The following is a 19,494-nucleotide window of genomic DNA, read 5'->3' as shown; positions in this document are numbered from 1 at the left end:
TGCGCCGTTTTATAATTGCCGGCAATTGCTGGCCATCCGGCAATTAACTGAAGTTGCAGAAATCAAAACAGAGCCTGCTGTTTTCCGCAGCTTGTGGAGGTCCAGGAGATCCTCGAGATCCTCGAGATCCTGGAGATCCTAGAGATCCTGGCCATATAAACCCGTTATATAACCAGTCCTTTAATTTGGCGGAATTCGCAATGCTACCTGGGAATCGCTGTCCTTTAGCCGTTTTTTGTCTTTGTTGTCCAGCAGTTACGCGGAAGTCGAAGCCGTTTTTTAGCCAACGGATTGGCAAGAGGTAAAAAGGATAATGCCAGGGATTCCGCGGAAGAGCCGCTCGTAGGGTTATGAAATTTTACGCAAGCTGCTGTAAGCAGCTAGTCGAAGGACCCGTCAAGGACCCGTCCCGGCGAACGGGACACAAAGGGGTTCTGCAGGCGCATGAAAGGATTTAGCAGGAAGTTCCTCTCGGCCTCGCAGGATGTCCATAATTGCACGCAATCAGCGCATAATCCCCGCATCATCTCCGCAATTTGGCAGAAGAAAAACTTGGCCCAAACAATGGTGCGAGTTATGGCTAAAAAACACATCGCCGGACAAAGGGAAATTTGCTGCCGAATTGTTGACTTTGCAGCCTTGGGATATCTGGCTATCTGGGTATCTGGGTATCTGGGTATCTGGATATCCATAGGATGCGGAATTCAGGATATATGCAGGACAGGTATGCCGAAAGGATTTGATGCACCCGCCCCCGCGCATCAAAACGGGCAACTTAATTGCCAGAAATTCTCAAAACAAACGAAAACAAACAAATAAACAGAAGGGGGCGCGAAAGGATTGGATTTAGTTGACTTCGCTGACAATTAGCCCCTGAACCAGATTGACTTTCTGCGGATCATCTGGGGTAATCGCAGATAATCCCATTACCCGGGCCAGGACCTCGCGACTCTCTCCGTAAGGATTAGGGGCGGACCCAGTCAGGGGCAGAAGTCAGTCGGTTGCAAATGCGAAAGGATTAGAGTTCACAGAGCAGGCTGCAGGTCAGTCGGTGCAGTGTCCTCGGCGGTTTTTGCTGCGGGTTCCGCCCAGCCAGCACGCCCTAATCCGTCCACGCCTCGAAATTAATGCAAACATTTAGAAGGATTATCGCCCTAAAGGGGTTGACGGGGCACTGGACCAGGTCCCGCTTCGGGTGAACTTCGGATGAACTGAGATGCGCGGGCAAGAGTTGCCTGGCCATAAAAGCATGATAGGATTGCTAATTCGCCGCTACTTGTTGCCCATTCTCTGGGCATTGTCCGCTGGCGGATTTGCCAATCTCGACTGCCACTTGGCTGCGGTTCGCTGGCATCCTTTCCCTTCATCCAACCTTCTCCTTCGCAGGAGCGTATCAAAAGCCGCGGCGCAATTATGCGTTTCAGGGAAGTGATTAGGCCTCAGATTAGAGCCAAAGAGTTGACAATATTTGTGGATTTGCCTCGGACTTGCCGGGGATCAGTGGGATCAGGTACGGGTACAGTGCGTCCTCCTGCTTATCATTACCGTATTGTGCATATCTCGATCCCGATTCCGAACCCGATCCGGATTCAGATCCAGATCTAGAGCTGCTCCGGTCCGTCAAGGACACCAGGAAGTCCTGCACTTCCGCGCGTCTCCCGTTAAAGGACCACTCCTCAAGTGGGCATCCAAAGGATCGCCGCGATCTCAATTAGCAGGCGCCATGGGTCCTCAAGGGCCCACCGTCAGTCAGACAAAAAAGGGAAGATCGATAGGGGAATAGGGGCTGCAGATCCGGACTCGCAACAGCTATATATGCAACATACAGATCTTAAGTGCCTGAGAACTGTGAAGTGAAGCAGCAATTATGTTGTCGTCGCTTTGATCTGCTGCCCGCCACTTGGAGATACAAATGCTGTTGCGGCTGCGGCTGCGGCTGCGGCTGCATCTGTGGAATAACCACTCGCATCCCAAGTCGATTTCCCTGTTTAAGCATTTTTTAATTGTATGCTAATTGATGGCCTCCATGGGATGTGGGTATATTTTTGGCTTCCCCCGCTTCCAGATGCCCATCGAGTCTCCTAGCTGCCAATGGGGGATGAGTGGGCTCCATTTTGAGCGGCATCGCATTAAGAAGTTGTTTATTCACCACAGCAACAGCAACAGATACAGATACCGAATCAGATACAGATACAAAGCCACATATTCAGATAGTGAGATTTCCAGATATCAAGAGATACATACGTACATTAGGCAAAGCGCTTAGTGTTTTATGGACTTTTATGGATTGAAGGCGTGGGCCATAAACGACTAATCCCAATTCCGGCTAAGATCGCGCAGATTTTCGATCGCTTGATTTTTAGCATGCTAAAAAGGACACGCATGCTAAAAGGACACCAAGGACAGCAGGAGCGCTCGCAAATGGCCTGTGAAAAAAGAAGAAAAAATCGCTGCGCGCAGATAACAATGCGGCAGGTCGAAGGTCACTGGATCGGTGCTTGTGGTGGTGGCACTGCTGCCGTTGGCGGTTCCTTTGCCGATTAGGGAGGGGAGGGAGATCCAGCGGTCACGCCCATTAGGGGCGGCCTGACCTTGCTGCCCGCTTGCTGGTAATCCGCCTAATTTGCATGTCACTTGCTTTTTGTGGCCGTTAGCAGCCGGCGGTTTTTGATCACACGGGGATCCCCGCCAGCCGGGTGAGATTTCGGGGGAATCCTTCGGGCGCTGGAAGCTTTGAAGTGCTGAGTGTCCTGCGTCCTTCTCGGTACGTCCCGACACACATACATCCTTAACCCGGTCGATTTGGCGGACAACCTTGCAACCTTGTGACTTTGTGACTTAGTTTTTTAGCCCGTTTTGTGGCCCATTAACAGATCATTTGCAGGCGAAAATGCGCGCTTTTTGTTCTGCTTTTTTACGATTCGGACCGAGATTCGAACCCAGATCAGGATTGTTGGAAAGTCAGATTTAAAAAATATTCCGCGCACCGCAGCGAGTCAATTTTTTTACGGCCCCTGGCCAAAAGGCAAGGTCGGCCAGGATTGTTCCGCTTCCGAATTCCGCGAATTGCGAATCTATCCGGGCTGTCGGAAACCTGGAAACCTAAAAACCTGAAACTAGAACTAGAATTCCAATGCAGTTTTTTTATGCCGCCTAATTTTTATGGCCTAAAAAACGGAACCGATCCCTGGCGAATATCATCTCCGCCATAAAACGCCGTGTAGGTAATGCCCGCTGGCCGAAAAAACTGAGAGCCGAGCGCAAAAAAGGACAACTGCCCGGCCGAAAACAAAGAGTCCTGCTCGAGGCGCGCCGAGAAATTCAAGAAAAAATGATTTCATTTTTTAGAATCAGTGCGCGAAATGTGAGCAGAGTGCTGGTCCTAGTCCTCCTGCGGCTTTACGACGGTCATTAAAGCCCCTAAAAAAATAACGCGAAAAAAACGAGAATTGTAAATCATGGAAATGGAGAGTCCAGAGTCCGGAGTCCGGAGCCCCGGGTTCCTGGGTTCTAGGGTTCCAGGACACGATTGTGAGTTGCGAGGGGCCGCGGCAAAGTCAAACCGCAATAAAGTTGACACGTCGTGCGCAGGATCGCAAATCTAGAGGTCCTGAACTGCGGAATCGGTAATCGCCAGTCCTTCGCCACATAATGTAAAGTGCTCTCTATGTATCCGTATCCGCATACGTATCTGTATCTGTATCTGTATCTGTATCTGCATCTACATCTGTATCTATCGCAATGTGGCTGAGCAGTGTGTACCCAGGACATGCGCAGAGCGGAGGAGCCTCCGCCAGCGGGCTGCTGGCCACACCAGTGATTGCCTCAATCATTCTAGTTTCATTATCTGGCCTGCGGATTTATAGCCCTCCTGCCCCAGCGCGGAGTGACCCGGAAAGCTGCAGCTCTGGACAGCCGCAGCATCCATCAGGGCAATTGATTCGGGCCCTCGACTGCCGCTTCCCATTTGGCCGGCCATTTACAGTGAACCCTGACCAATTGGCGACGCATTCGCAACACTCACACCCAGCGGAGACCACCCCCAGTATGGAGATGTTGGGACTGTTGGCGAAACACGAGTTTGATTGTCGCGATTATCAGTGCGTTAATATCCGTGAAAATGGCAGAATGGCTCGAATTCGAGTCCGATAAACGGCGCATGGTCCGTTAATGGACAGCGTGCAAATTGGCAAACAGCATGCCTATAAAGTATCTGAATCCGATTTCGATTTCGATTTCGACTCCGAGTCCCCGAGTCTCCGAGTCTGAATGCGAATCTCTGGCCTCATGACACATACACACACTAGAAGCTGTGTGTGCGAGAAACGTGTGAAATTATTTCAGTGCTGGCATCATCATTTTACAAAGATGTTTATTCATGCGCTGGCTGATTGCAAAACCCCTCATCTATTGGCAGGGTCATAAAGCATTTTCGACTTCGTTTAGCGCTCTCAGCTCTCGACTGCAATTACCACGTGAATGGAAAAGGCGAGTCCAGCTCTGGGAATCTCTCTGGCTCTCTATGGCTCTCTATGGCTCGGCATGGGATTGGATAACACCCAGATTGCCGGCTCCATCCTCAGATCTCGCCGTGTCCATAGGTCTGATCTCCGCTGCAGATCCTCTTCGCCTCGCCCTCTGATGATCACTTTATATTCATTGACAGTTAGTGTGAAATTCGTAGCTCATAAATCGATGGAGAGTCCGAATTGCGGTCGTCTTCGCCACAAAAGGTGCCTTTTGTCGGCTCCGCAGATGGCCAGAGGAGAGTTTGCGCCATAAACGTCCGATTCCGAGGTGCTAATTCACTATTAAAAGAAATCGGAATCAGAAACAGACTCTGAAACAGAAACAGAAACAAAAACAGAAACAGTAACCCATCCTCGAGAGCCGAGTTCGAAACTATCCCTAGTTCCTCGCTCACCACTCATCACGCCCCAATAAAACTTAATTTTGTTTGCACATCATATGGTAAATGTATAGAGCCTTGGCTCTTAAATAATGCATTGTTTCGTGGGAGAACTTCGCATGAAGTGGCACTCATTCATGGCTGTGTATCCAAGTATCTGGGTATCTGGGCATTTGGGCATCTGCGCGGTCATGTATCCACTGGATCCAGCATTGATTGCCCCCATAAACGCTGGAAGTATCTCGGCTCAGCGGCGGAGACAATGCTGAATTAGAGGCGAATGCCTAATTGATAATAATATCGCATTTATTCCCTTGAAATCAGTTAACTCTTTTATGCCGCCGGACGAGCAGCTGTGGATCCGATCAATGTATGTGGATTCATCAGTTCCCATCTGCCCTTTGGACAAACTAATCCTCTCGCCTGCCATTCGGGCAGCTAGTCGCATAATTTGGCAATAAACAACTTGATGATTTCTGGATTTCAACAAGCCTAATCCCTAATTCCTAATCCCCACATGATTAATTATCAACCTGCGTCTGCCACGTCAACCACCCAGCAATTGGATTCCCCCGCCGGCAATCCTGCAGAGATTTCCTGTTTGGCTATTTTTTAATTTACTGTATCCGAATCCGTATCTGCTGGGGAATTCCCCAGGGCGGAACCGTGGCGCGTATCTTTATTATCAAATCATAAAATGCTGCCACTTGTGTGCTCGCATCCCCCAAGTGAGAGCACGAGAGGAAACTCCGCAAAACACCAGCAGAACACCAGGCCGAGGCGGGCGAAAAGAAAGGGGTGTGTGTGCCACTCCAACTCCAAGGATAGCACTTCACGGACCATTTTTTATGCCCATTTGGCTCGGCTGGCAAGTGTCAAAACATGTTTTGATGCCAGGCGCTCAATTAGATATTAGACACAGCCGGGATCAGGGTGGTGACTGGCTGTATCTGGCTGTATCTGGCTGTATCAGCATCTATCTACATCCTTGTGCTTCGCACCGTTTACCCACTCCACTCCACTCCACTCCACTTCAGTTCAGTTCAGTTCAGTTCAGTTCAGTTGGGTTAAGTTCGAGTCCCTGCCTTTGGCTGACTCTGGTTTTTTAGCTGCGGGATTATGAGCAATTGACACCCCTTTGCGCCCTGGCTGAGCAATTGAAACACATGTTTTGCACGGCAATTAAATAGGGATTTGATTCGAAAGGGACTCTGGCAGCAGCTCTCCTTCGCACTGGCTCTCGCTCGTCCTTCCGATGATTTCTCAATTATGACAATTGCCTGGCGGTGGAGGAGAGAAAGCAAACATAAGGCCAACAGTACTAGTTGTTGGCCAGGGCCAAGAAACAAACCAACAGACAAACAACACAACACAACACAACGGGTGAGGTGACAATTAATTAGCCGAGCCCAATCCAATCCGAGGACACCGAAATTGATTCCATGGGCAATGCAACCTGACGCGTGGCAGGGAGTGGGTCCAACTCCTCGCCAAGGTCGCCGCCCAGCATGGTGGCTGTTGGCTGTTGGCTGTTGGCTCTGCAGTTCCATAGGCCCTCCCGCTTGGATCTGCTCGAATCGCATTAATAGGCCCATGGCTTGTGCCAGTCCCCCGTGGATGTCGTTTCCCTTCCCTTCCCATCCCTTCCCTTTCTATGCACTTCCCCCGCCGGGAACCCTTACTCCCGCTCCTGGTTGTGGGTGGCCACTCCGAAGGACTCTCGGCACGCTCTGCCGCTCTGCCGCTCTGTCGCTGTATCAATCTTCCGTTCGATTTGCCACAGTTTCCCGAGGAAGGTCACAAGCCAGCAGCGCGGAGCAGCTGTCCCGCCAGGTTTCTCCACAGCTAATCCAGAGAGCCAGGTCCATAAAAGCGACGTGGCTCAGGTATATGTGTGTATATAGCCATGGATATGGGCCTCACCCCCTGCCAGGTAGTGCAAATGAACAGAGTGTCGTATAGTTTTCAATTTTTCGTATAGTTTCGCATTTATTTTTGATTTTGCGCCTTAATTATGACTACAATTAGCTACTCTACTATCTGTACAATCTTCGGGAATAAATAGAATGGCTGACTAAGGCTAGTTTGTACAATCTCTTTGGGGGAGCAGGACCAGGAGCAGGTGCAGGATCGGGACGAGGATCGAGGATCGAGAATCGAGGGCTTACGCCTCAGTCTTGTAGGGCTTGAAGAGCTTCGGCTTGGGCTCCGCAATCATGGTTGTCGTGGGCGGCGGCGACATGTCGGAGGCGGGCCGCTTGGCGCTGGGCATCAGGAGGCCGGGGGCGGGCAGCGGGCTGGTGGTGGTCAGCGGAGCATGAGCGGGAGCGGGAGCAGGAACTGAAGAAGCTGAGTGAGCCACTGGACTGCGGTCGAACACCTTGGCGTGATCGGATCCCACTGGCGAGAGCGACAGCGTGGAGGAGTGCGGCGATGAGGACGACTGCAGGTCCAGCGGCGGCGTCTGGGTCTTGGGCACGCCCACACCCAGTCCCGTGTAGCAGGAGCCGGAGGGCAGGGCGCCCAAGAGGCCGGCGGCACCGGCGGAGTACGACGATCCCGTGGCGCTGGATCCCATCATGTGCGGGTGGTGCATATGAGGGCCAGCGGGATGTGGCGGAGCCGGGCGGGCGGGGATGTGGTAGGGCGTGTAGCGGTATTGTCCGTAGGGCGAGGGGTGGCCGGCATGTCCCGAGTGTCCGGGCATCTGCATGGTGGGCATCTGGGGCATCTGGGGCATGCCCATCGGCGGCATTCCGGTGGCCATCATCGGGTTGGTGGCCACGGCGGCGGCGGCGGCAGCAGCGGCGGCAGCGGCGGGGGCGTAGGGGGGGTAGGGCATGCCCACGCTGTTGGCGGCGGCCTGGAGGATGGAGGCGGCGAAGGCGGGGTCGGAGTAGACGGCTGCGTAGGGCCAGGCGACGGCGATCCGCTGGCGCTTGTCCTTCATGCGGCGGTTCTGGAACCACACCTTGATTGTGCTCTCCGGGAGGTTCAGCTGGGCGGCCAGTTCGCAGCGGCGGGGACGGGACACGTAGTTCTCCTTGTAGAACTCCTTCTCCAAGCGACCCAGCTGGTCACGGGTGAAGGCGGTGCGGTAGCGGCGGACCGACGGGTCGGCGGGAATCTCCGAGCCGCGGCTGCCGTTCAGGGAGTTGTCCGGACTGGATAGGCATTCTGTTTGGAAAGAGAGAGAGGAGGAGATTGGGAGTAAGTAACTTGTCCCGTGTGCTCGGTTTTCTCATCAAACTTACCATTTGGCGAGGGAGGAGGCGTCTGGGGCTTGCCGTACTGGGTGGCCAAGAGGTCCACGACCAGGGGCTTCTGGTCCACGGGACTGGCGTCGTGGTGGGCATGGTGGCTCTCCATGTTGTAGGTGCGGTATCCGTGCATGTTTGCAATGCGTCTTGTGATTCAAAGTCGGCTTTCTCGGAGTACTAACGAAGGCAGTTGCTGACTGTGCGGCGGTCACAGCTCGAGTGTGCTGCTCTCAGCCACCCCGCGCCCTTTTATACCCCTGCGCTCCGCAGGCAAATGGCCGCCGTCGCTGGGAGCGGCCAATCGCAGCGGCCGAGGCAGGTGCGAGCGAGACAGCCTGACTGGAGCGGTGCTAATCGTGCGGTGCTGCTGCTGCTGCTGCTGGACAGAGTGGATGCGCTGTGGTGCTGCTTGGCTGTATGGCTGCTGGGTGCTGAGCGGCGATAACGAGGCGGGACAAAGGCGGAGGAGCAGGAGCTGTGGATGGGAGCAGCGCTCTCTGCTCGGGAGGACCATGAGGAGGTCCTGGCCATGCTGGCTCTGCTGGCTCTGCTGGCCATGGCAGTGCCGACCTGGAGAGAGAGCACACAGATTTGGATTTGGTATTCATAGCGGATGAGCGAATCTTTTGTCTCGCCCGCCCGCAGGCGGCTGCTCCGCAGGAGCGAGCGGGACGGGCGGCCCCCTTAATAATGGGATTTTATCGGCTTCATCAAGAATGATATGGCATAATGCCGCTCAGTCGGGTCGGGTAGTGCAGCCCAGTGTGTACCCCAGTAGATATAGATATACATAGATATGTATGTATGTACATGTGTAGTTATCGATCGCCTGCCAGCGAATTATTTGCGCTTTTATGAAGTCTTAATATTATGCCGCACGTTTAACAGCCCCACACTGTCGAGCTGCCATTGCAGCCATGGCTGGCTGGGTTTTGGGGGCTCCATCAACCCCGTTGGAGCGGGAGGGGTGTCCAGCCATAACCATTTGGGATCCGTAGCATGCTGTAGCGAGATAATGGCCGCCCGTGCCCGGAGAACGTGGTAAAGGAAAAGGAAAAGCAAGCGGGAAATGGAAAATGGAAAATGGAAATGGGGACCCAGTTGCCGGGAATTAATTTGAAAAGTTTTCGGTTTCGTTGGGCAAAACATTTATTATGATGATATAATCATGCCCAGCGGCGACTGTACCAGGCCAGCGGACAGAGTGCCTCCTCCTCCTCCTCCTCCTTCTTCTCATCCTCCTCCTTTCCTGGGGCAGCGAACTTGCCACTTGCGCAAGCGGGGGATGGATGGGCGAAAAAAGTGTGGGCTGGAACTACCTGCTCGACTGGCGGCTCAAACGGGTTAAGCTCGCGGATCAGGGCTAAGTCGGCGCAAAAAATAACCCAGTTCGCTAGTCCGTTAATTGCGCTGCCTGGACTTGCGAGTCGCGTCCCTAATCCGTTCGACATCATTATTATGTGTTTTTATGACTTTCTAATGAAAAGGGCAAGGGACTGCGACTGCGACTGTGACTGTGACTGCGACTGCGATCGGGTTCCAAGTCAAGCCCTTGGCTAATCCCAGCAAACAAACAAACAAACGCCCGCAGAAGATGGCGATGGCGATGGTGATGGCGATGGATATGGCGAGATCGTCGGAATGCCCTGACTTTGCAACCCGGTTACGGTTTTGTTTTCGGTTTCATATAACGAACCGAGTGCAGTCAGGGTCCCTCGATTCCGTCTAAATCCGCTGAATTGGCCGGGGAAAGTAGGGCTAGGGCACAGCGTGTTACCAAACTGCGCCGATTGTTCAAGATGCTGCAATAAAGGCTAACTCGAAAGTGAAACGAGGCCGAAAGCGAAACTCTGCAACTGCAATTGACTAATAATCTGGCTGATGGCAAACGGATTAACACGGCACACACAGCGAGAAGCACACACACACACCACCATCTCCGATCTGTCCCAGTTTCGGGTTCATTGTTATGCAGTACCGGGTAACTGTAACCGGGAAGGATGCAAGGATGCCTCGCTCCTGCGAGCTAGTTAAAATTATTGGGTTATATTGCGCCGCAATTTGCATTGGCATTAACTCGCCATCTACCTACTGGCCGGCCTGGAAAAGGCCCACATGCAAGCCTTCTTGCCCGGGAAAGGTTCAATATTGAATTTACAATATTCGAAGTTCGAGGTTCGCGAGATTCGAGGCTCAGAGCTCGAACCCTACCCACAAGCAACAACCTTGCCTATTGTCCACCTCCGCCGGCCTTTGTCTTTGACTCCGTCCGGAGAATGGACGCGGAACGACCGCTTGGGTTAAGTCGTCAAGCGAGGCTCTGCGGCAGCGACAGTAAATACCCTTTATGGCGATCGGGTGGGATTGGGATTGGATTGGGATGGGTTGGGCTCGCTTGGTTAGGCGAAAGTGTCCGTCAGCGGGAGTACCTGCCAGTACCTCTGTCATAGCTCAATCTCCTTTCCCGATTCTGATTCCGATGCGCAAACACTTTCGCAGTTGCCCGGGTTGGCAATACTCGGAATAGGGGAAGGCGAATTGTTGCCGCTTTATTGCACATTCTGCACTCACAAAGCGCCGATCTCGCTGATTATGCCCGTCATCATGGCAAGTAAATGGCCAACACACTGGCCGGATTGTCCGCGCAGTAGAAGTGCCGAAGAAATGGCGGAGATTCGCAAAACGATGAGGGAAGGGCGGGAAAAAGGCGAGGCGGTGCAAAAATTGGCAATAAAACGGCGAAAACGAGGGAATTATGCTTGATGATTGAGTAATTTCTGCCATAAAACAATTACAGCAAAAAGACCAACATTTATGATGATTGCGCGAACGGGATGGGTTGAGTAAGTGATTCAGCGCGGAGTCCTCGCAGACGCATTTTTGGGAAGAGTGCCAACGCAGGATTTACAACGGTTTTTTAAATTCATAGATCTAAGCAGGTGAGTTTTATTTGCGAACCCTATTAGTTGTGCACATGTGCTCATAATTTTCCTTTAAATCTATTGTGAAACCCCTGGGCACATTCCCAACAGCATAGGTATATTTTATTTTCTTTTGAATTATTGCTGAATTAATCTTCCGTCTTGCTAAATTAGTGGACCATTTGTTTCGTTTTTAGAGTAATAAAGCAATATACGTATGGAAATAGGTACGTATGTATATATTTGGGCTGCACTCGCTTAAATACAAGAGGTCTTTGGTATTTCTTGTCAATATATATATATATATATCCATGTTTTATATCCTTACATATTTCAGAAAGCTATAACTCGGCTTTTTAACTCCGCCTCGCTTTCTAAGATCTCGCCACACTCTCCATACGAAGAGACCATCCCCAGGCCATTTGATGAGGAGGTATTAGGTATTAGGTATTTGGTATTAGAGCACATCATCCCCCGAATAAATGTGGTGGTTTCCATCCTCCACTTGAGCCAGAGCTGCGCACCCCGCACTCAAATGGCCATAAAATGTCTGGGGATGTATGGCAACATAAGTAATTTCATTTTCCAGCAAACATCGCAAACATCATAAAAAAGTGCTTCAGCTTAGGGAACACTTTTCAGACAATCGACTTAGCGACTCGAATTAGCTGCATTTAGCAGTGAGCAATGTAGAGAAACCGCGAATGAAACTGGGGGCATTCTACACAAATCCATTTCACTGCTCTCCATGAGCTGCGATTTTTATGGCCCAACCTATTCGCTTTCCCCAGGGAAGGAATCACTCAATCGACGCAGTCGACCCAATGAAATTTCCAATAATTGCCAGAGACGAAACAAACTGGCATATTTAGACGTAGTTGGGCCCGAGGAACGAGCTCATAAAAATGTGAATGCCACAAGCGGATCTTAAAAACGAGAGCAGGGCGAGTTATGGCCACCATTACAGGTACAGGTACGGGTAAGTGTCAGTAGAGCGATAGCCTTGTCCGTGTTTTTCCTCCTGGTTTTCGTCGCAATGGAAACCCGTGAAGAATTAAAAAATTAGAGCAGTTCGCTGGGTTCGGGGAAAAGAAGTGGCGCAGCGAAAAAAGCGCACAATGGGAACAAAAAACGTGATCTACTTTCTTAATACGGGCGACGAGGATCGCTGCTGAGGTCCTCGCGGCAGGACACTCCCGTTCCGCGAACTAGATCGGCGACCCATAAAAATCTGCATATACCATAATTCCATACAGATTTCTTTGCCCGGCACAAAGGAGCTGGGAAATGGAAAAATAGAAAAATGGAAAAATGGAAAAATGACGAAATGGAAACGGGGCCATAAACCGTAAAGAGAGCACCGGGCACAAAAATCGGCCGGCCAGAACAAAAAACTGATCTAGTTTTCTAATGCAGCGAGGTCGCTCTCGATTTCGAGGATCCTGTGTCCTCGTCGTCGCTTTTACTGCTCTTATCCTGCGGTTCCGCCGAAGGTGCACCAATAAAAAGGCGCGTCCGCTTCGCTAGTTTCCCGTTCCCCTAGTCCTACCTAGTTTTTTTTCCGGCCCAATTTTTAGTGGAAATTCGAGCGAGCAATAAACGCATGCAGGTCCTTCCGCCTGTCCGCTTGTCCGCATGTCCTCCTCTCCGGACAACGACTAACTGCCGTAATTAGGAGGTTTGTAGGGCAGGCATCGCGGGAATCGAGTGCCGCGAGGCAGGCCCTGAAAAAGTGACAATGGAAAAAACTCATAAAAAGAGCAACAAAGTGGCCCAGAAAGAAAAAATTGGCTCGCTTTTTGTCGAAACAAAAACAGGCCACAAAAAGCGTCCACGAGCCGACAGTCCGACAGTCCGCTCCTCACAATCGGGCCAAATAATTAGACGAGCGATTGTCCGCTCTTTGTGCTGCCCAATGATTAGCGGTTTCTTTTTTAGGATCGTCTTTTTGGCCAGCCGGGATTTTTGGGCCAAGTAGCCTGGGAAACCATCAATGAGGGCAGAAAGCAGAATGGCATCATGGCATAGATTAGGGCATCTCCATTTTTTACTTTTCGTAGATTATTCCAATTAATTGGATTTCATTAGCCTTTCTTCTTTGCAAAAATGCACCGCAGTTTGGATACATGCAAAAAGATAACAAGGAGTCTATGTGAACAACATTTAATTGTAAGATGGTACAATAATGGTCTTTGATCATATTTGCAATTTGGGCTCCTTGATATTCATTATTTATACTATATGCCAATTTGCCAGGTGCCGAAGAGCTACGGCCATGACTTATATCGCAGTAGTTACTTACACTTAATAATTCACCAGCAAGCGCATTGCAATGCCAAGGCACCACGGCGACCCATCGAGGAACATGGCTTCCTTAGAGCCATGTAAACCATTTGATAGATGCAAATTGAGGCATCTGTGACTGAGCCGCCACGGGTGGCCAAATCAATCGGACACGTTTACTATAAATACAGCGCATTGCGGTCTCCTGGGCAATTCACTCGGAGCTGTGACCAATTCCGATTCGGGCGAAGGGCGCAGAGCGCAGAGCGAGCAGCGGAGGAGCAAAGGAGCGAAGAGCGAAGAGCGGAGAGCGAAGGAGCAGCAGGAGCTCGGGGTCAGATTCGCCAACAAACGCCGCTGGAAAGCCGCAGAGTGCAGGGTCAGAGGTCGCAGGAGGGGGCAGCGGAACAGGACCCAGGACACAAGGCTGGGAGAGAGCAGTAGCAGTAGTCCACCGCACTGACGAATCACATCAAAGTGGAACACTGGCCACAGAGTCCAGGACTCGAACTCAGGGTCAGGCGTCCTGCTAACAGACATGTCAAATCACGGGAAAACAACGACGACAGGACACAGTGCCGCCAAAGGAGCAAAGGAACCAGGAGGCTGGGAAGGGAAAAGGGACAGAGACAGAGACAGGGACATGCAGAGGAAAGAGGGAGAAGGAAAGAGCGAAGAGGAAAGAGGAAAGAAGAAGGTCCTGCAGAACAGCATCGACTCACCGCAGCAAATTCGCACTGACTGTGCGAGAACAGCGGGGCACACCATAATATTTTGGTTGCTCGAGGAAACCTCCGGCTGGAGAACGGAGGAGGAATCGACTTTCGGAGGAATTGCTCGCAGCCAGGGCCTTTATTGATGGGCAATTAGCCACGGTGAGTGGCGGTTTCGAGTGAGCTGCAGGACTCTGGCTACTTTGGCCCAGAACCCGAACCCTACTGGGGACCCTACTCGCGTTGGATTCGCTCGGCAGGAGCAAACCCACAGCTTCAGTGGCGGCGTCGAGATATCTTCCTGTGTTTCCATTCCCATTCCTAAGTCATCTTCGGTTTCTGTAAATTTGAGAAAATTAAGTCGTTCCGGTTGTGCCCGTTTTTAGGTGGTACTTCTGTAGCAATTTTATTTGTATCGTAGGTGTTGTATTTGTCAACATTTAGACTCTGCGACTCGGAAATCTGGCAGTGGCAGCGGATTAGCCGATTTGTGGGCACGGATTCGAAATGCCTACTGCAGCACTAATTGGGCCGCTCTCTGTGCGAAGGGATGCGGATGCGGATGCGGATGCGGGATGGATGTGAGAGGTGGGAGGTGCAGGGGTGTTCTAAGGATGCGTTTATCTGCGCTGAGGATGTGCTAATTTTTTACTCAGCAGACCTGGCTGCGAGCAGAAAGTGAGCACTGAGTGCGCAGGTTGGGGGTGAATTGAATCCTCGTTGAATGGCTGCTGCTCCTTGAGCGATTTCCCATGCAAACCGCTTAGGGGCTTTCACAATTCAAAATACTATTTATCTTTAAAGTTAGTTACACACGAACTTACACTAACATATGAGGAAGTTAATAGGAAACCAAATTGCTCTTTACATTTCTACGTAGATTATGTATCTCGTGCTGCTAGTATGATAATTTGTAATTTTTGTAGGGTGGTTGTTATTTTTAAAGTCCCTTGTGACTAATTTTATGTGCATGTAAGATACAGCTTGGCCAATTATCTACATATGTATATGCCAGTGTCATGTAGGAAATATGTAAGTAACGTAGCCGAAATCGTAGTATCAAAAGTATGCTACATTTTCTCAATTAACGTAAGCCGCTTTCCTAGACCTAGGATCAAATCGGCGAGTTCCTGTCAGCCAGCAAACATGACCGCTTTACAAAGATCTGGCAGCATTGGTACTCATTTAATTTAAATTTTGAATTATTTAGGAAACCTTTATTAAGAACATAAATACACATTTAATATGGCGCCTGCTTGCGAGACTTCTTCTCCTTCCTGACCTTCAGTTTTTCACCGCCGACCGCTGTCCCACTTGCGTCCTGTGCCCAAACCGTAACAATGCCGGACTCACCGCCCGTAAAAAGCAAACCGCGCTTCGCATCAAAAAGACTGTCTCTGACGATCTGCTTGTTTCCCTGGAAGTTGGCCAATGGCTGGAGGCTGTTCTTGGAGGTAATGCTAACGGAGCGCAGGATCTCGCTGAAAGGAGATTACTCAGTTGGTTACGTGCTAGGCAAAAAGCAGTTAACAACTAACCCCTTATTAAAGTTCGTGCCCGCCAGCAGAAAGACTCCTCCGTCTTCCTGATTGTGGGCATTTATCAAGTTGAAGTTTGCCGCTTTCCTTCTCCGTATAGCCGCCGTGACGTCCGGCCGCACGAAGGATGACAGCTCGTCGCCCTCCTCGCATTCGTAGCTCTTGAAATCGCCGGTGGTCGTGACGCAGGATACGATGTCCTTGTCGTAGGCGTTCTTGTGCCAGGCCAACCGGGCCACACTGCTCTCTGTGTTGAAGGTATTAAGCAGTGCTTCGTGCTCGTCCGGCTCCTTCACATCGAACACATTTACTAGACCGTCCACACTGCCTGTGGCCAGCAGGTCCGGATTCTGGTTATGGAACCGCACCGAGGTAATGTCGTCCTCGTGGCTGTCGAAGTAGACGCCCATCTGTTTCCGCTCCCGAACATCGAAGAACACCAGGAACGCGTTGCTGTGAAACTGTTCGGTGCCGCAGCAAATGATCCGGCCGTTGGCGTTCCTGTCGAAGCACGAAAGCGACTTGGGCACCGGAGGCACCTCAGGGTGCTGCGTGTATTTGAACCTCGCCTGTTCGCCCCTAAGGCGCAGATCGTAGAGGCGCACGTAGCCATCGGTGGTGCCCACCAGGATGTTGTGTGGTCCCTCGTCCATGAAGCGGACGCCGCAGATGCTTACGCGATGCGGAGATTCTGTGGGCGGCAGGTAGCTAAAGTTCTCCAGTTTCCGAGCTCCCGAATCCAAATTGTAGATGTGCACTGCTGAATTGGACAGGCCGGCGGCAATCCGCGAGAACTCCTGGTCCGCTGCCAAGCTAAGCACATATTCACGCTGCAAGGACACGCTGACTTCGTCCTGCGGCTGGTACTTCAGCTGGAACTCGGCGGCAAGATCCTGTGCACTGCAAGTGTCCTCGTCGCCGATGTCTTCCTCGTCTTCCGAGTCCGGCAGCTCCTCTTTCGCAGCTTCTGCAAGATGTAAACATTTATCAGGCGCTCCTGGCAGGCCTATAAGCTGATAAAACCTTCGCAATACTTGTTAAAATCGCTCATTCTTGTTTATTGTTGATTTGCCGCACGTGCATTAAAGACGACAGCGATGGCAGTTTAGCTAGACTAAAGCTAGCCAGACCTTGTTTTTAAGCCAAGTCACACACCATTCTGGCCATGCTTCTTCTTGGCTTTACTAACAGAACCATTCATCATAGTGAAACGCTTTCGTACCAAGGCGCGCATTTTTAAAATAAATTTATTGTATATTCCCACAAATAGTTCCTTTAAAAAGTCAGGTACAAGCAATCCATTTACGATTAAATACAATTTAACTGTCAATTATTATCAGTTCCTCGCTTCAGACTTGTAAGTCAATAAAACAGAATTGTTTCATTTCGTTTAATATCGATCTGTAGTTTTATTCTTTATACAAAAATGAATTTCACAAGAAGCCATCCCAAATACGACCTACATACATATGCTGTTGCCATAAGTCAGTTGCCTAAATTTTCTTTCGATTTGGAGTTGGTTTTGCATGTTCGTTGAGGTTTCTTGATTGCCTGACTTGACTCCGTAACTCGTTTTGTGTTCTATATGGTCATATAAATATATATTTATGTACATATTTATATAGGTTCTGCCGTTTTATATTTAACAAAGGACTCTTATTCCTGCGCAGCATCTCTAACAAGAAGAACTCTTCAACAAGCAACTATGTATTCAATAATTAGATATATGCGGGCTAAATTCACATGAAGTCGTCATAGTCCTCGGTGAAGTCATTTCCGTACTTTTGGTAACCGTCAATATCCTGTGAAAAAGCGGATTTAATAAGTTCATTCATGATCGCGAACGGCTATTAAAACACTCACGTCGTTTTCGGTGCGGAGAGTGACCTTGCCCTTGCCTTTTCCAGCGGGCTTCTTGGCATTGGCCTTTTCCAGCTTCAGCTTTTCCGAGTGCAAGATTTCCACGTTCATCTTGACCTTTTTGATGTCAGCGGCGCTCACTAGATAAGGTGCAAAATCAAATCAGATAAGGCGCCTTTAGGTGTTAGCCAGCTAATCACTCACGATTCACGCATAGACTGCGCACCAGATCCTCAACGAACTGGGGGAAGTGCTCCGACTCGCGGAACTGGGACACCTTCCAGCTGAGCGTTGCGCCGAACTCCTTGAACTCCTCCTTGCTCTCCGGGTTGAAGGCGTCTAGGCCTCCGCACGTACTCGTCACGCCAAACGCCTCCTGGGCATGCTTGAGATCAGAGGCCTCCTGGATTTTTTGCAATCGCAGCTTCTCAGCCAACTTTTCTGCAGGCGATAGGTTGGCCACACGTTGTACCTCTGCTTCCTCCTCTAGGCGCTGTGAAGAACAAGTGATAATAATATATGTAGACGCGGATTGAGAACACCCTTCGAGCTTTATCTCACCGCCTGCTGTTCCAGTTTGGCTTTTAGCGCCTTATTTGGCTTCGGTTTGGCTGGGGCTTCTGTTTTCGTGGGCTTCTCCTCGTCCTTTTTCTCCTCCTCGTCCTCCCAGCTGTCCTGTGGGCAGTTAACCAAGAAAAGATTCGATCACTCTGTTACAAAAGTGCACACGTGTACAGCGAAACGAAAGTGAAACCGAGTGCACAAAAACTAGTTTTGGCCCTGGCATTTGTTGTTGGGCGGGCACTTGAGTAGTTTGTTTTGAAAACGGCACTAGTTTCGGTCTTACTTGGATTTCGTTAGTCGTACCTTGATGTCCTCATCCTCGTCCTCGCCCTCCCACTTGTTTACGCTGGCGGCACCAGTCGGCCGGATGACCACCTCGCTGTCTGCTGCGGATTCTGCCAGATGACAGGTCCCAGATGAGTCCCAGGAACATAGTGAGTAACAAGGGTTTCAAACGGTTAGTTGGCACAGGGGCTAAAAATACTCATCAAGGCTGGTTGCATGGCACTCCAACAACAGCAACAACAGCGACGGCGACCACGTTTATTGTCCGCCGCAAATGACGCACCGCCCACGCTCCCGCCCACGCCAATTGAAACTTACCCCAATCGTCGGCCATATTTCTAGAGTCCTATATGCTTGCGGGGCTTACGCTTTTGGATGGGGTTGTGCTGGGATGGACTCGGTTCCAGCCTCAGCAGCAATTTCGGGAATTTTCCAAAACCAAATTTCTGTAAATCTGTAGTGTGACCAAGGCGCGACTGACGGAATAATTCAGACACAAAGTCGCCTTCGAATATACATAGTGGGACCGAGCTGTTATCGAGTTATCATCAATTTTACATCTTAACCCTAAATTACGAAGCCCAATTTTTACTTTCTTCTTTTCTGTTTGTAAAATAACTTTTTATTTTTCTTTTGGAATAATTACAAAAATATGTCAAGTCAATGACTATAGTTTATGAAGCAAACTCGAGTTGACGGACACTGTAGCTAGCACTCTGCTTTCTAAATTAGTTATTATTTATGAGTTTTTTTTTAATAGCTAATTGATTAAATAAATAATATTAGGCAAGCTACAAAAATGTATTTATGTATTCATGTATTTCGTATGAAACCTTTAAATCTTTAAAAATTTGAGTTACCCTACTGGTTTTTTCTAACCAAATAAATTAAGATCGCTCTCTTCGTGGTGTTTTCATACTCCTACTTATAGGGTAATAGGGAGTAATAGACTCGTTGAACAGGTAAAGCGAAGCGTTGTTTAACCAATACATTTTATAGTATAAACTTTATACTATAAAGTATATATGTACATGCATATATGTATGTCCGAATTTGTGTAAGTTTGTTTTACAAAGACAAACACACAGAATGACAAAAAATAATTTTCGGCGCTGACAAATCACAAATACCACAAATGCAAAATAATATATGAAATTAAAG

At 49.9% G+C, this 19,494-nt stretch overlaps 3 protein-coding genes across 3 annotated transcripts; all 3 read right to left on the bottom strand.

Annotated features, from left to right (window-relative positions):
- Positions 1 to 6,889: 6,889 nt before the first annotated feature.
- Positions 6,890 to 8,386, bottom strand: LOC120451738 (segmentation protein even-skipped). The gene is made up of 2 exons (XM_039635650.1): positions 8,164 to 8,386; positions 6,890 to 8,086 (listed from the first exon to the last, which is right to left on the bottom strand). Exons 1-2 carry the CDS (start codon positions 8,300 to 8,302, stop codon positions 7,074 to 7,076), a joined length of 1,152 nt encoding a protein of 383 aa, XP_039491584.1. The 5' UTR covers positions 8,303 to 8,386; the 3' UTR covers positions 6,890 to 7,073.
- A 6,895-nt stretch (positions 8,387 to 15,281) lies between these two features.
- Positions 15,282 to 16,777, bottom strand: LOC120458641 (WD repeat-containing protein 89). Its single transcript, XM_039646369.2, has 3 exons — positions 16,648 to 16,777; positions 15,625 to 16,591; positions 15,282 to 15,567 (listed from the first exon to the last, which is right to left on the bottom strand). Exons 1-3 carry the CDS (start codon positions 16,673 to 16,675, stop codon positions 15,327 to 15,329), a joined length of 1,236 nt encoding a protein of 411 aa, XP_039502303.1. The 5' UTR covers positions 16,676 to 16,777; the 3' UTR covers positions 15,282 to 15,326.
- Positions 16,778 to 17,008: 231 nt separating this feature from the next.
- Positions 17,009 to 18,820, bottom strand: LOC120458467 (eukaryotic translation initiation factor 3 subunit J). The gene is made up of 6 exons (XM_039646120.2): positions 18,652 to 18,820; positions 18,352 to 18,443; positions 18,046 to 18,159; positions 17,689 to 17,977; positions 17,488 to 17,624; positions 17,009 to 17,426 (listed from the first exon to the last, which is right to left on the bottom strand). The coding sequence occupies exons 1-6, from the start codon at positions 18,665 to 18,667 to the stop codon at positions 17,364 to 17,366; spliced, it is 711 nt and encodes a 236-aa protein (XP_039502054.1). The 5' UTR covers positions 18,668 to 18,820; the 3' UTR covers positions 17,009 to 17,363.
- Between the last annotated feature and the right edge of the window lie 674 nt (positions 18,821 to 19,494).

The sequence above is a fragment of the Drosophila santomea genome, chromosome 2L (assembly GCF_016746245.2).
Source record: "Drosophila santomea strain STO CAGO 1482 chromosome 2L, Prin_Dsan_1.1, whole genome shotgun sequence".
Lineage (NCBI taxonomy): Eukaryota > Metazoa > Arthropoda > Insecta > Diptera > Drosophilidae > Drosophila > Drosophila santomea.
Note: the sequence above shows the minus strand (reverse complement) of the source record. Positions and strands in the feature narration are given on the sequence as shown.

What these genes read in the sequence shown, in the direction of transcription:
- LOC120458467 (XM_039646120.2), bottom strand. An exon ending in ACGAGGATGAGGACATCAAG is followed by an intron (nt 18,160 to 18,351) that starts GTACGACTAACG and finishes AACTGCCCACAG; the next exon opens with GACAGCTGGGAGGACGAGGA. An exon ending in CCAAACTGGAACAGCAGGCG is followed by an intron (nt 17,978 to 18,045) that starts GTGAGATAAAGC and finishes TGTTCTTCACAG; the next exon opens with CGCCTAGAGGAGGAAGCAGA.
- LOC120458641 (XM_039646369.2), bottom strand. Translation starts at nt 16,675, where the DNA reads ATGAGCGATTTTAACAAGTATTGCGAAG. An exon ending in TTTTAACAAGTATTGCGAAG is followed by an intron (nt 16,592 to 16,647) that starts GTTTTATCAGCT and finishes TACATCTTGCAG; the next exon opens with AAGCTGCGAAAGAGGAGCTG. An exon ending in GGCACGAACTTTAATAAGGG is followed by an intron (nt 15,568 to 15,624) that starts GTTAGTTGTTAA and finishes ATCTCCTTTCAG; the next exon opens with CGAGATCCTGCGCTCCGTTA.
- LOC120451738 (XM_039635650.1), bottom strand. Translation starts at nt 8,302, where the DNA reads ATGCACGGATACCGCACCTACAACATGGAGAGCCACCATGCCCACCAC. An exon ending in GCCTCCTCCCTCGCCAAATG is followed by an intron (nt 8,087 to 8,163) that starts GTAAGTTTGATG and finishes CTTTCCAAACAG; the next exon opens with AATGCCTATCCAGTCCGGAC.